Source organism: Vespa mandarinia, chromosome 10 (assembly GCF_050613455.1).
Source record: "Vespa mandarinia isolate Hongniang chromosome 10, ASM5061345v1, whole genome shotgun sequence".
In the NCBI taxonomy this organism is placed as follows: Eukaryota; Metazoa; Arthropoda; class Insecta; order Hymenoptera; family Vespidae; genus Vespa; species Vespa mandarinia.
This window is the reverse complement of record NC_140819.1, coordinates 5,250,671-5,267,235: the sequence shown is the minus strand read 5'-3', so window position 1 is coordinate 5,267,235 and position 16,565 is coordinate 5,250,671. Positions and strand designations below refer to the sequence as shown.

Here is a 16,565-nt window from a genome sequence, read left to right as displayed (position 1 = left end):
AGATGCTGCAGAGAGAAAAAATCAATAAAGACGTGTCATTTCTGCGCCTGACCGAATTGCATTATACTAGTTGCAACTTATCTCGAGGTTATAATGAATATTGTAAGGTGGTTGGTTAAGTGAAATAAGAGATATAATTTTGTCATTAATAGTAACAATAATGTTTGAAGGAGCTATAGCAGCGTTTTTAAATCGTCTTTTGGGCAGATACGTTGAAGATTTAGACACAGAAAGATTTAATATTGGTATTTTTTCGGGCGACACATGTCTCACAGATCTTAAATTAAAACCAGAAGCTCTGGTAAAATAATCAATTTTTGTGCAACATTTTATTCACATCAATACATTTATATCTAATAGATGACATCCCTTATTTATTTATTTTTTTATTTATTTATTTATTTATTTTTATTTATTTATTTATTTATTTATTTATTTATTTATTTATTTATTTATAATCATTCATCATTTATTTTATGTATCATTATTAAGAACAATTATAAAAATTTATATATATATATATATATATATATATATTTAATTTTCTATACCTTTAGTATCAACTTGGATTACCTATACGAGTAGAGGCTGGTTTAATAGGAAAAATAATTTTAAAGATACCATGGACTGGATTGCTTTCACAGCCAGTCGTTATATACATAGAGGTAATAACATAGAAATAGATATAAAATGATTTTTATTACAGTTTGAACATATTGATAAAAATTTAACATTTTATTTTTTATAAGGATATATTTATAGTAGCTGTTCCTATATTATATGGCCAATATAATATGGAATTACAAAAAAAATTATTAAGAGCTGAAAAAAGAAAAATATTGGAAGATCTTGAGGGTGATGAAGCATTTACTGCTGGTAATTAAAATATTAAAATATTTTTTTATATTTATAAGCTATATAAATAAAAGTTTTTTTATAAACTGAATTAATATCAAGTGCAAGTTTTATCTATGTAGTTAAAAAAATTATTTTATTATATTTCTTTAGGATTGCCCCTCAATTTTTTTGATGGCATAGTGACATCTATTATGAAGAATTTTCAGATTACAATAAATAATATACATATTAGATATGAAGAAAAACTTTTCTGTAACTCTTTATCTGCTTGTGGTATTTGTATACAAAGTATATCTATGACAACAACAAACAAGTAAGCTTATTATAAGAAAACATAATACATTAATATGATATACTTTTACAACAATCAAATTAATTTAAATTCTAGTAAATGGAAACCAGGAATTTATTCAACTAATTCACAAACCCTTTATCAATTGGTACGAGCTGAGTCTCTTAGTATATATATGGATCATGATACGGAGTCTTCTCTACAAAGTTGTCCATCCAAATGGGATCTTGCCAGTTTTCTTGCATGGAAAGGGACAATGCTTAAATCACTCCAAACGTTTGGCATGAGAAATAAAGAATTTCAATTTTGTATGTATATAAAAATTGAAATTAAAGAAATATTATATGAATTAGATATTCATATATTTTTTTGTTTATAGTATTAAAGCCATTCACAGCAAAAATAAAAATAATTATACATAAGGGCAGTGATGTGCAAACTTCACGAATTTTAATTGATATTGTTCTTCAAGATGTGGCAATGCAAATTTCAGAAATGCAATATATTACATTTTGCCATCTATATGATTCTTTACTAAGAGCAATTATTAACAGGTGTATATTTAAAGATATTTGGTTGTATTAGTTTACAGAATATCTTGTATATGTATTTTATTTGTTTAACATTGTAGACCTCATCGAAAATATCGACCTCAGAAGAAAATTCAAGAGAGCCCTTCATCATGGTGGAAATATGCCTATTATTCTGTCCTAAATCAATACATTAGACCATATATATGGAAAAATATAGAGAAGCATAGAAAAAATTATAAAAAATATAAAGAAATGTATACTCAAATTTTATTACAACCAAATGATACAGAATTGAAACTGGATATGCAAAAACTCGAAGATAATTTAACAATAGTGAATATAGTGATAGCACGAGAACATGCTAGGCAGGAATTACGAAATAAAAAGATTAAACAATCTCATGAATCATTGAAAGCAGGTGCAATGAAGGAAAAAGAAGTTGTATTACCGAATGAGAATAAATCACAAGATAATGTACAATCTATTGATCAGGATAAGAGAAGGATGTTCTACAATTTACCTGATAATGGTCCAAGTGCAAAAATAAAGTTGGAGAAATTGTCAAGACCAATTGGTATGATCAATGATAATATATTCTACTTTACTTGCTGGAACACTTAACATGTTCGTATTATAAACTTCTTTTTTAATGAATTATTTTGATTTATAATGCATAACAATTCATTTGATTCATAACACTACATCTATTTGCTATATTTAGTAAAAAATTTCATCTGAAAAGTACTATGTATATTTCAGATTACAAATACAACTTTACTTTGGCAAATTTCTCTTTGAGCTTACTAAGCAAAAATAAGGAAGTACTTGTAGCTACTGTTACACAATTTCTAACAAGTATTGAGACAGCACCAAAATTATCAGCATTCAAAATTTCTACTAGAGCAGAAAGTTGTGTAGTTGAAGGAGTTTCACAGGAGGGTGATCTAGTTCCTTTGATCATTGTCGATAATGTTTTAACAGGTAATACATATCTACATATTAAAATGATTGAAACCTAATAATACCTTATATTAACTATAGTAAAGTTATTTATTTACAGGGAATGTATCAACTAATTTTTTGGCTTTAGACTTTGAAAAAAATGGAAAAGATATGGATCCTAGTTTTGATCTATCAGTAAAATTAGAAACTATTGAAATTATTTATCATCATGTAATAATATAATATTTCCAATCAATATAATAAATTTAGTATCATATAGTAATGCTATTATCTATATTATTTTTCAGTATGCTATGATGGAAATTATTAATTTTTTCAAATTGGGCAATCCTTATATTAAAGATACACTTACTTGGTCATATAAATTATACAATAATGGTGTTATGAAATTTCTGAATTTCATAGATAGCATTACATCACAAACGTTTAGAATAACTTTAAAAATTGATATAGGTGGGCCCTATATTGTATTTCCAGAACATGGATCTATACAAAGGTAAATTTAATATAGTAAATTTTTTATTGCAATTGTGGTGACACTATATGTTGCAGAGAAGGGTATTTAATGATTTTGGATTTTGGAAATATTATATTGATCAATGAATTACAAGCAATCAATTTGCAATTAGAAGATGCTACACTTATGGAGTTAGAAGAATTACTTTATGACAGACTTCATATTACATTTAATGGAGGACAAATCCTTTGTTGTCATTCAGGTTTGTAAAAGGAAAAATTCTTCCTGAAAAGTTTCTCTCTTTTTTTCTTTGTTTCATTCTTATTCAGGGGATGACTGGAGGTCTGCTAGAAAGCAAAAAGATTCGGAATATCACTTTATATCAAAAACGCAAGCAAATGCTACTATTTCATATAGTATTAAGCCTGAATATCGTCAATTACCAAGGTAATTCATAATAAATAGCAATTGATAAAACATATTTTAATCAATCATATTTTCAGAGTGAAACTTAATGTTTCTGTACCACGTTTGAAATTTAATGTATCAGAAAGTAAAATACAATTGATCATATATTTTTTAAATACTTTATCTATATTTTGCTGGAATTACACAAAGGAATATCAAACATTTATGAGACAAATCAATCCTAAAATAAAAAAAAATATACTTGTTTTATCATTAAAAGAGCTCAAACGAATACAGCAGAGTATATGTCTACCAACCGTTACTAAAGCTCAAAAAAAATTTGATCGTGTTATGCAAGAACTTTTAATTAATAATGTACCAAGGCTTGATAGGTAATAAAACAATATTTTTTCATTGATTACATTAACTATGTACTGTGTATATTTTTATAAATGTAATATCAATTTAACAGAAGTGTTGTATCTTCTGAAGTTAGCGAAGAAGATTTAGAATTATTATCTAAAACTATAAATTTGTATGGTTTTGATGACAATGTGTCTCCATATAATCATATGAATTTCCTTGTAAGATTTGCTATTGGAGAGGTTAGTATTTATACATTCACTTTTTTCATTTTTCTATTTTATGTTTAATTATATTTATTATATTTACAATAATATATTATACTTAAAATTTAGCTTTCTCTTCATGTGGGATTTATGAATGAAACTAGAGAAGAACCATATTTAAATTTAAGATTACATACAGTGTATATTGAAAGTGGCATAATGGAATATGGATTTGCCATCCAATTTGGTATTGGTTCTATACTTCTGCTTGATAAAACAAGTGCAGATATTACTGGATCGTATTTGGAATTTATTTCAACAGGCGAATTTCACGAAGTTTTTGTTCTATCATATCGCAAGGTATCTTGAATATTTTCAATTTATTTTTGTACATTGAATGTCGTTTTTTAAAGATTTTTCATCTCTAGGTTAGATCAGATTGTCCAGATTTTAAAGCATTCTTTAAAAATATTGAAAGATCATTGCTTATAAATCTTGTGAACATGAATATTATTCTTCATAGACCTGCATTGCTGAAAGCAAAAAATTTTTGGTGCAATATTAATCAGTATGTATATTACCTTTTTCTACTTTTATTTATTTAAATATATATTTTTAATTTAAAATATGTTTATTTTAGAATATTGTGTAGAACTCTTTTATTTGAGTTGATTAAAAAACTTTGTTTAGAAATTATTGAATGGAAAGAGAATGATCATGATCCACCCATCCCTCCAGGTAAAATTAAAAATACAAAATATTTATAAATATAGCTAATTATATAATAACAAATGATATATAAATTATTGTATATATAAGTTATTTCCAATTATATAATAATATCGTGTTCATACAGGTGCAATTAAGCTCAATTATTCTGCAAGAATTAGTTCATTAACCATTCGGTTATGTGACAAGGATACAGATATAATGAAGATAGAAATATTGGGTATAGAAAATGATTGTATCTACATTGCTAATGAAAGAATGGTATTCCGTATCCATTTAAGAAATTTACTTGTTGAAGATTTGAATGAAGAAACACTTTATGCAAAAGTAATTATTTTTATATATATTATACTATTATACTATTTTGTTTTTTTATTTTATATAGATTGATATGTATCTTGTTTAAAGATATTAACAACTGATGAAGACAAAGTTTTGGATATAAAATATGTGAGACACACTCCAAAATTGTATGTGTGTTCTGATATTGATACAAATCAAGATGATGTTATGTCACATGGAACATTTAAATTGTCTATTGGACGAATTAATTGTGTATTAATTTCAAAGATATTACAAGATCTACACGTAAGAATTGAATATTAATAATAATATTTAATGTAATTAAATTTGAAATAATTAATGATAGTAATTTTTCTTATTATACAGTATTTCTTATCACCATTTGCTTCATCTTTTTTTACACATTTTATAATATACTTGAAAAAAAAATGCATAACATATGTTGAAGAATTTAAAAGAAGTGCTATAAAATTACATATTTTTATTGACATACAAGGACCTACATTTCTTCTACCACAGAGAAAAGACATTGCAAATCTAATAGTTTTTGATACAGGTATATTTCAAATATAAATATTTAATTCAATAGAATTTATTGTAATATATAATTGGTATATAATATGTTTTAGGTGTATTATCTGTTGAAAATTTTTTCAAAAAAGTTGATCTAACGACCCAAACTATTAAAACTCATTCTACTGATGGAAATCACATAATAATGGATAATATCCTATTAAAATTGAAATCAATGACTGTATCTAGAGCTATAATGACATTAAGTAGAGATTTAGAAGTACAGGTTAGTATACAAATTTTAATATTTACATAATATAAAAAAAATATATTAGTTATTATTTTTTATATTATATATAAAATATATTAATTATTTTATTTTATATTATATGATATATCATTATTATAGGAACCTATTATTGAACCTATTTATATTCATTTTGACATTAAAAGAAAAACAGAATATCATACTATAATGGAATATGAAACATGTGGATTGTTTAAAATGCACGGATCTGTAGATTTTGTATGTATAAATCTTAGTCAAAGAGATTTACAATCTGTAATGTCGGTATGGAAAGATAATATTTCAAAAATTGTATTTTCACAAGGAAAATGTGAAAATAAAAGATATTCTATGATGGATAAATCTTCAGAGAATATTAATACTGAAAATGCAATGGTTAAAAAATTAGAAGTTTTTCTAGCTCAAAATGAAGCCAATTTATGTGAAATAAACATAAATGTGACTTTGGATGGAGTACAATTAAATTTGTTTTTAGATTCAGATGAGGTATTTAAATTTGATATAAAAGTTATATTAGCTTATGTATATGATATGTATGTTTTCTAATTTTCTAGGTATTGAGTTCACCTGTACGAGATTTAAACCATGGTTTATGTAAATTGAACTTTGGAGAAATAATCAATACATTTGATTTTTATAGTGATAATAGTTTACAAATGAAACTCTCCCTGCAAAGTGTGATTTTACAGGATACACGTAAAGATTCTCTTGTTATAAAAAAGTTGGTATTTTTGATATTATTACAAATAATATTTAATGAATAATGCATATTAGATACATTATATATAATGAGTTTTGTATTTCAGAATTATTCAATCTCCAGCTAAATTAATAGGGTTAAATATTGATTCGTGCATTTCTGTCTCATTGTCACCAATAGTTGATATAACATATAATCAAGCACCAACAGGTGATAAATGTTTCGATATTCTTATTCAAGAAACAAGGATTAATTTGTCAATACCATTTTTATTTCACCTTGTACGATATTTTGTGGATGCTTTACCACATGATCAAATTGAAGGAGGCATTATCAATCATGGATATGAAAACAATAGTGGCCCATATGTAAGTTTATTTAATATATTAATTAGTATACAATAGAAAGATATTTAGTATTAGCAGAATACAACTTAATATCTTATATCAGTTGCGTGTGTAATCACATTTTTTCAAATATATTTATTTTAAATCAAGACCAATGATAATACAACAGGATCAGATAATGCGAATTATGTGCTATATTGTAAAGAACAACCAGGTATTTAATCAATTGATTACTCAAGAAATAACGTGCTGAATGTAATACATATGATAGAAACCTCATATTTTTATTTCAAATATATTAAAATTATATAAAAGGTTATTTTTAATTATATAAAAATTGTTATTTTTATTATTTTTTATGTTAGTATTTTTAATTTATTTCAACAATTATTGAGTTAAGCATTTTACTGTTGTACATATTATGTTCGATAAAATTGGTAATTATTAATATTTTATGACATTTATTTTTCGATTTTTAGATGTTGCTATATCTGTACGAATACAAAAGCCAGAAATTTTACTATTTGGAGATTTGAAATCCAACAATACACATATAATATTATTTCAAGCTGAAATAATCATAGAAAGTAGCAGCCATAATTGTCTCTCTTCAATAGTTTGTACAATCACAAATGTTCGTGCTAAAAGTACAAGTCAAGGGACCTATCTTCGTCAATCACCACATTGGTTACTTCGTCCATGTGATGTAGAAATATGCAAAAAAGAAGAATTGCTAAATCATACAATGGATATTGTAGTCTCTATAAGTCCTGTTTATATTCATCTTTCTCCTGGAATTATGCATACTTTTATAGATGTAAGTATTTTTATTAAAACATATATTATGGAAATATTGAAAAAGAAATGTATAAATAAAACTTATTTAAACATTAACACTTCCAGATAATCAATGAAGCTTTAAGTTTTATAACAAATATTGGTTTAAAATCTGATGATAGAACTATTGGACATGATTTTAATCAACATACTGATCTGTGGTCACCCAAAAGTGTATCTAGCATACCTTATAAAAAAGTTGAAAATGGTAAGTATTTACATAATATTTATAAACCATTTATAAAACATATATCACTTTTATAATATAATACTTCTTTAATATCCAGAATTATTGGGAAATTTAGATCTATTACATGATTATAACAATCAACATATAACTTTTTGTTTGAAACCAATACCAGTATATATATTAATAGAAATGGAAACAAGCAAAGAAAAAGTTCCTATGGTACGAATAGAAACTGTTATTGACATTAGCATTGATAATTGGTACAAAAATTTTCATTTAGAATCAAAGTTAAATGTTCATGCGTTTTGTTATGATATTGACCATAAAGTTTGGGAACCATTTATTGAACTTTGTACAAAAGATGGTACTGATTATAAACCATGGATATTAACTATAAAAGTAAGGATGTTAAATTTAAAATACATTACAATAATTATAATGAACATATAAATAAACATCTTATATCTCAATATTCTTATTAGATGTATAATGGAGAATCATGTGTTATTGATTCAAATTGGACAGATCCATGGCAGCGTACAGACGAAGATACATTAAAAAAGAAAAAAAATATTGATACTAATGAAGACGAGGATTCAATGGATATGGTCTTTATCAACCCGGAACATACAATTTCTTTACAAATTAATGGTAGTATAAAATAATAATTTTAAAAAACATATTTTCTTTTCAACGTTTTTTATAAACAACACTTTCAGGCATGAATATATATTCTGGATATGACGAGGATTCCGATGATGATGATGATGATAATGCAAAAAAGTTAGCAAAATCTACAAACTATTTATTCTGTAATGAAAGTAGTGAAGATGAAGATAGTGATTCAGCTGATTCAAGCGCGAATGAAGACGACGGTTTAGATCCACCATCAACAAGTAATATCGAATTATGTATGTACTTTTTGTGAATTATTTTTAACATATTAACAATATAATATGTGTGATTAAATATTTGTTTTTAGCAAGTCCTGTTACTGAAACACAGATTAAATTGGCGCAAACAACAATGTATATCATTATATCCAGTGAAGATGTTATTAATTTTACGATTACTCCAAGTAATCTCGCAATTATGAATATGATTATAGACGCATTTGTAGAGGTCAAGAATGGGATACCTATAATACCTACAAATATAAATGAGATAAATTTGCAAAATAATATAGGCCATGCTAGTAGAATAGAGCTGCTTGTTCAAGAAGAGGTAAATTATAGGAGAATATATATAATTTTTCTATATTCATATTATTCATAATTTTTATATTTTTTTTAGATTGATGGTAAAAGTACTACACGAGTCCTTACTGCACGAAACTATCAATGTGACGATTCTCCTCCTAGTACGCCAAACACACCTGATATTGAGCATATTTCTCGTAGCACAAGCCCACAATGGATTACTAATGAAAATGGGCTAATTGATTTCGAAGATAATCCGTCGAATGGTGTAATATTCACGCAAGATATAATTAATAACGAATCTCCAGTTTGTCTATATAAAATGATCACTGGTGAAATATTACATATAATTATTGAAGGTAAATAAAACATTACGTGATATTATTTTAATATATATATATATTTTTTTATATGTATTTAAAATCTTAATTATATATTTGGTATGTGTGTATATTTTATTTGCTACTTTAGGTTTTGAAGATGTTTCAGTATATTGTCCAAAACGACAAGGTTGTAGATTTATTCCACTTCGACCTGTGAAACATAATGTGCAGTATCATTTAGTTGTAGATACAACTATCGATAAGAATTTACAACGTACAATTTCGATTCGATCGCCTCTTCAGGTAAATACAAAAAAAAAGGATTATTGTAATTGAATTATGAATATTGATTGATGCACAAATCAATTTATATTTCTCTATTTACATGTTAGATTCGAAACGAAACATCATATGCTTTAGCCCTTTATTATAAAAAACAATTGGCAGAAACATTGAAATTGGCAGATATTGGAGAAGCAATAAATCCCTTTGATGACAATATAAGAATGGGAATTATTGAACCAGACTGTATTTACAATGTTCCGCTTTATATTGCATATCATTTTCCTATATATGTAGAACCAGCATATTTGGAGTAAGTAATTTTTATTATAAAGCTAAGATTTCATCAAGAAATATAAACAAACGTAAAACATATTGTAGAAATTATCAGATTAGCGATGAAGGTATTTATTGGAAAGAATTAAGTATAATAACTGACACAAGCAAAGATGTGTTTTGTAAATTAAAAAATAATGAAAATCAAAATGTATTTTGCATAAAAGTAGTGGGTACTGAAGTTCCAATGTTAATCCCGCAAGGCTCTAGAGAACCAAATTATTTAATAAATATCATTCCACCTGTTATACTCAATAACCAGTTACCTTTTGTTATTGATATTGGAATACCTTGTATAAATTATGAAGTAAAAATTGAACCAGGTGATAAAGTAAATGTGCACTCATTAATGTATACAGGTGATATACAATTCAATTTTAAGGCACGTATAATTATAAATTAAAATAATGTGTATATATATATATATATACATATATATTGTTAAAATTTCCGTATTTATGCCATTGTACACTTTTATATAGATTCAAAATTATTTGGGAACTCAATGGACTGGAACTATAAAAGTCAATATGAATTTGGAAAGAAAATTTGTATTAATGAGTACAGATAATGAATCGTACTTAATTAATCCATTTATAATACGTGTTGAATTGTGTAAAATTAAAAGCTGGTATATTATTATCCATGCTCAATATTGGATAGTTAATAAAACTGGTTTACCATTATTTATACAGGTAAACAATATTTTTATTTGTAGAAAAAAACAACTTATTTTTCGATTATGTTAATTTCATATTTTTAGGAATGTCATATAAATTTATCCTACGAGATTCCAGAAGAGGAATTATTGGTTTTGTCGCAAAAAAATAATAAGAAAGATACTATTAGATTGAGAGCTCATCAGTCTGAATGGTCTCTGCCATTTTTTCTGAATGGAATCAGTTCTATGTCTTTAATTGTTTGCAAAGATATTGAACGCGGAAGAAAATATCGAATATTGGCAGAAATAAGTAACTCACGTTTGTCTCCATTATTCACAAAAATTATAACTTTTCTACCGTATTTTTTCGTTCATAACAAAACAAAAAAGGCACTAAGATTTATGGAAGAAAATGATCATGCTGATTTATGGAATGATTTATTACCTGGACAAGAAGTTCCATTTTGGCCAGTTACAGAATCATTAAAAATGAGAGTAAAATGGAAACATAGTCTATTAGATTCTCAGCATTTTGATATCACACAAATTGGAAAAACTGTATTAAGAATGGATAATGGTGTATGTTCATATTTATTAATCAATTTTACTAAAAAAATAAATCAATCAAATGAATGAATAAAGTAAATATGCTATATTCAACTTTATTTTATAGTCAGCTCTATGCATAGAAATTGAAGGTGGAACAAATACTCCATATTACATTGTATTTCGGAAATATATGATTGGTGATGTACCAGTGAGAGTTGATAATCTTTGTACTGAACTATTTCTTAAAATCAATCAAATTAACTCTGGACAAGTGACCTTGTTAAATCCATTTCAAAGTACACTATATACATGGGATGATCCCAGTATGTCAAGAGAACTCATGTGGAATATTTACAATAATAAAAAATCTAGTTACAAGGCTCGATTTGAAACTGTAACTATTATTTATGTTATTTTTCGTATTAGTATTTATTGATTTTTATCTCTACGTTAATAATATTATATTTAATTGCAGGATGGCTTTGGACAAGAAGTTGTACCTTTTGTTACTGTTGAATGCAGAGATGGTTGCACTGTATCCACTGCCAAGTCACTCTTGCATACAAGATCATCCTACTCACAAGAGAAAATAACTACTAGTGCTGATGATGATAAAAATTGTAATTCTGAAACAAAATCATCTAGAGTAGGACAAATGCGAAAAGATAAGATTACTATTTATTGGGTAAGCTATATGGAAGCTGCACAACGTATCTTATTATTCACTGAAGATGAAAGCATATTTTTAAAAGCACGGAGTATTATTGAACCTGAAATTAGCAAACGAGAAATATTTCTATCAATTGCAGGCATTGGAGTTAGCATTGTAAGTAGCTTAAAGTATTGAAGTAATTATTACTATTAAATAAATACTTTTAATATCTATGGGCATAATATATTTAATGCAGATTTCAAAATGCAATGAAAGAATTAAAGAATTTATATATGCAAGTATAACCGATTCCTCTGCGTGTTGGGAACTCTGTTTTGGAAAAAAATGGAAAACTTTATCACTTGAATTAAGTGCTTGGTTAGAAAATAAATATATAAATTCCTTCAAAAAAACACAATTGGATAATTTTATTGACGTAAGTCCGTACTATGAACTTTTAATTATTAAGAATGTTACATTATATATGTGTATATGTATGTATGTATATGTATGTATATATATATATATATATATATACATATTACATATACAACGAACTTTTCTATTATATTATCATCATAGGTTGATCTTGTGAAAATGCATATGACAAAACCCTTTTTTGGAAAATTACGTAGAACATATTCACCAGGAATTTGGATACATTGCAGGCAATCAATGACAATGACATATTTCCAAGGTTACATTCATCGGATACAGGTACTTTGATTGCAATGCATATTTCATAACAGTAATAATTACAAAATTGTTTATATTCAGGTAGATAATCAACTTCACGATGTCACTTTTCCTGTTGTCTTATACTGCAGCTTAGAAAAAAGTATCACTAACTTTATGGGCAATCATAAATCAAAGCATTGTTTAGAATTTATTTTGTTAAAACAGAATAAGCTGCATAAAACGATTTATAAGTGCGTACATATAACAACATTACTATCAAATAGACCGTACTTTTATCAAGTTAGTTTTTTTATAACATGTGTACATATTCGACATTTTTTGTAGGGGTATAAGTGTCATTCTCAAAAAATTCAATATAAATCTCCAAGAAGAAGTCGCGCTATCATTAATTAACTTAATTCCGAAAACTACAGAAACGAAGTATTCCATAGCGGCAAAACTTCGAAAGGATGTTTCGAATGTCCATACACATATGCATCACAAAAATACTGACGTATGTAAACATATTTTTATTTTTTGTTTTTCTAGCACCTTATATATTGTTAATGCCACCATTTTTATGAATGATTATAAATAACAAAAATTGTAATTATAGAACTTACGGCGTAACAAAACCACTATAATTGAATATATGTATATCTCTCCAGTTATAATATCTTTAAAGTTATTAGCCAATACAGAGGGACCTAAAATATATAACTCTAGTGACCTGACAGATTATCATAATATTGTTAAATATATTTTCGAATATGCAGAAAATGGATCTTTCGAAAAACATGCAGAGTTTAAGTTTGTATTAATATTCTATTGTACTCTTTTGAACTGGATCAAATGTATGTATACTAATGAAAAAATTTTTAATTTTTATTACCATATCAGATTTCCATACTATGAGAAATATTTTACTACAACCAATATTAAACAATTACTCTTGGAAATATCACGGAATTATATGGTTCAATTTACACAACAATTTCAAGTTCTGATACATTCGATCACGGTTTTAGGAAATCAATATGGTTATAATTTTAAATCTCTAAATAATTTTTATGATCCAAATTCAGTGAGTAACAAAATCTTTTTAATATTTTCATATTATGATTATCAGCTAGATAATACTAAATGTTTTCGCAGATATTAATATGTGGAGAAGAAATACCAGAAAAATTGTCCCATGATATTGCATGTCTTTTGGGACATGCTACTGCTGATACTATAATTCCATCGGTTGTTAACTTGAACAACTGTGAATCACATAATCAACGCTCTAAGGTATTAGATGCTATAAACTATAAAGAAGAAAGATAAAGTATTTAAAATGTGTTTAAAATATGTTAATATAAATATGTTAATATAAATATCACTTGTTTTCATGGATCTCATATTGTTTTCTTTGTAGGAAAAAGAATTATATTTTCATAGTATTGACATATCTCCAGCCAAGTTCTCTATAAATAACGTTTTCTCTACTGACATTGAATTAGAACTTTCTGGCTTGATTTCTTTGTCAACAAATAGTAAGTATAATATAGATCATGATTAATAACTTATATTTACTACAAATATTTATAAACTTTATTCTTGTAAACGTCACTTTATTGATAATTACTTTAACAAATATCATAGGTCTTCAACGAGAAGAATTAAAATACTACTTAAGAACATTGGGAAAAAAAATTTCTGCATTCTTTAAGATAGAAAATGCTTCAGCAGAAACGTGTCCTAAGTTAATAGAGAACATAATCAAAAGGTAAGACTTAGTTTTGTTATCATGTAAAGTAAGTGATTATATCTTTTATAATATGAATTCTTTGTTTTTTGTATCAAGTTTTTAACTTATAAAAATTAAAATAATGTGTCTATATATATAATATAAGTAATATATATTTTAGGATACAGGAAATGGGATGTAAATTCATTTCTCGAATTCGTTTACCGCGATTCATCAGCCCTTACATGGTCAGTGCATGTACAATATATACATTGTGCATTGCAATTGCATTGTAAAAGATTAATTCATCTTTTCACAGGGCGTCGAGTTATACTCAACGCACAAAGCTAAAGGAATGCATTTGTTAGAGCTCATAAATAAAGATTACCATGGACAAGTGGATACCTATTGGGCACATAGTATACTTTCTAACGATGGAAAACTGATTGCTCTTATATCTTTACAGTAAGTAGGTTTTATAACTAAAAAAAATAGCAAAATTACTTAATACACACTTCTTCTTCCTCAGACGAGTTTACCTGATAGAAAAAGCGGCTGCATGGGGATTGTGGAATATCAAATGGTCCATTGACATGAATCATTTATCTCCACCAACTGTTGTTGAGGATAAGCTTGTTCTGCACGTAAATAAGGTATTTAATTCATTATAAATGATTCAAAAAATACATCCTAGCAGTTCTTATGCTTATATGGGAATATAAAGACGTATTTGTGCATATTAGTGCCAGTACGCATATGTAAATATGCATATACCTATGCAAATCAAATTTTTTGTGATAAATATAAAAAAAAAATTCCAAATAGTTCCATGTAATGCTCACAAACCAATGGAAGAGTCACTGATAAAAATTCTGTACTTTATAGAATGAACAAGCGTCAACAGCCGTTGTAGACTGGTATTTGGAAAGTAAGGAAATGGAAGTCCTGGAATGGCTGTGTCGCAAAATAAATACTGCAATGGCTTTGAATATGGAGAGCAGTATTTGTTCCAAACAAGATGTATAATATATGAAAGTTGACTATAAAAGAAAAATTGATGTATATTTACATTAGTTCGGCATAATAAACTCTATTATGAATGCAAGTTATTCTTCATCGTCCTACATTTTTTATCTTTTGAAGTCAGATTGCATATCCATCTGGATAAAGTACGTCTAGTTTATTTCATAATTTATTTACAAAAAGTCTTAGTAAATTACACTTACAGGCATCTCCACTCGAACTAAAGTAAATAATTTAAGAGCTACACGTATGTAGATATCTATAGAGTAGGATACTTTGGGGTTGGGGAGAAGCCGGGACCAGGGAAAGTGTTCTGTTTAACTTATTATCTCCTAATTACTTTAAATTAAATCCAAATCTTTATAGCTATTGCTCTGTAACTTAATTTCGTCGGTTAGATCTTTCGCTACTGAGTAAGGAAGTACCAGTGGAAGGTGTGCAACAACAAGTCAATGCATTACCGTTGCATGGATGATCAAGTGGGATTTACATTAGGTAAATGTATATGCAAGAATCCTCAAAATATGTGCAGAAGCTGACAATCGGTATTTGTTAGTTTTACAATAATATATGCACTTTAAAAAGCATAAAGTCTTGGTTATAAATATATCCCCCTTACAGTCGTTTAATGGCACGATCGATCTTAAGTTTAAATTCTTCTTCTTTTCTTTTTTCTCTTTATAGTCATTTAGTACATAATCACCCCGGAGCTTTTACTATAATCGTTCTTCTGCGTTAGTTTATCACAACGGCATTTTATTACGTTTATAAATATGATTTATTCCAAAGACTGCAGTTAGACATCGCTACTTTCAATTCTCTTTTTTTTTTTTTTTAGGAAGCCATCGAAAATGAAATCCACTGAAATGCGAAATCTGATATACTTAAGTGATCGTTCGACATACTCATTTCTTATTTCTTTTTCTTTTTTTTTTTTTCCTTTTTATCATAAGCTGTTCTTTCACAGACACTGTCCCCACCCCTCTCTCTCTACCAGCACCCCCATCCTTCGTGCACGCAACAACGCATACTTGAGCATTTGTTTCGTACTCTCTCTCTCTCTCTCTCTCTTTCTCTCTCTCTCTCTCTCTCTCTCTCACGCTCTCGCTTTCTTTCTCTCATTC

At 26.9% G+C, this 16,565-nt stretch overlaps 1 protein-coding gene across 2 annotated transcripts; it reads left to right on the top strand.

Moving 5' to 3' along the window:
* Positions 1-145: 145 nt before the first annotated feature.
* Positions 146-16,112, top strand: LOC118446368 (intermembrane lipid transfer protein VPS13A). Of its 2 annotated transcripts, none has more exons than XM_085659845.1 (52): positions 146-301; positions 558-665; positions 750-876; positions 1,009-1,171; positions 1,247-1,458; positions 1,530-1,704; positions 1,782-2,257; positions 2,443-2,664; positions 2,744-2,856; positions 2,934-3,142; positions 3,199-3,365; positions 3,433-3,550; positions 3,607-3,903; positions 3,984-4,116; positions 4,210-4,440; positions 4,509-4,648; positions 4,721-4,818; positions 4,937-5,136; positions 5,218-5,397; positions 5,479-5,668; positions 5,742-5,911; positions 6,035-6,418; positions 6,487-6,653; positions 6,739-7,000; positions 7,130-7,193; positions 7,459-7,796; positions 7,883-8,024; positions 8,104-8,405; positions 8,489-8,657; positions 8,726-8,902; positions 8,989-9,230; positions 9,300-9,564; positions 9,677-9,831; positions 9,921-10,123; positions 10,192-10,528; positions 10,629-10,841; positions 10,910-11,386; positions 11,481-11,750; positions 11,832-12,182; positions 12,265-12,444; positions 12,591-12,725; positions 12,786-12,937; positions 13,032-13,200; positions 13,303-13,496; positions 13,587-13,770; positions 13,842-13,979; positions 14,107-14,224; positions 14,334-14,457; positions 14,600-14,666; positions 14,738-14,883; positions 14,948-15,071; positions 15,304-16,112. In XM_085659845.1, the coding sequence occupies exons 1-52, from the start codon at positions 161-163 to the stop codon at positions 15,442-15,444; spliced, it is 10,260 nt and encodes a 3,419-aa protein (XP_085515971.1). In that variant the 5' UTR covers positions 146-160; the 3' UTR covers positions 15,445-16,112. The 2 variants fall into 2 exon arrangements, with proteins under 2 accessions (XP_085515971.1, XP_035732821.2); XM_035876928.2 differs by having other exon boundaries at positions 8,726-8,917.
* The last annotated feature ends 453 nt before the right edge of the window (positions 16,113-16,565 follow it).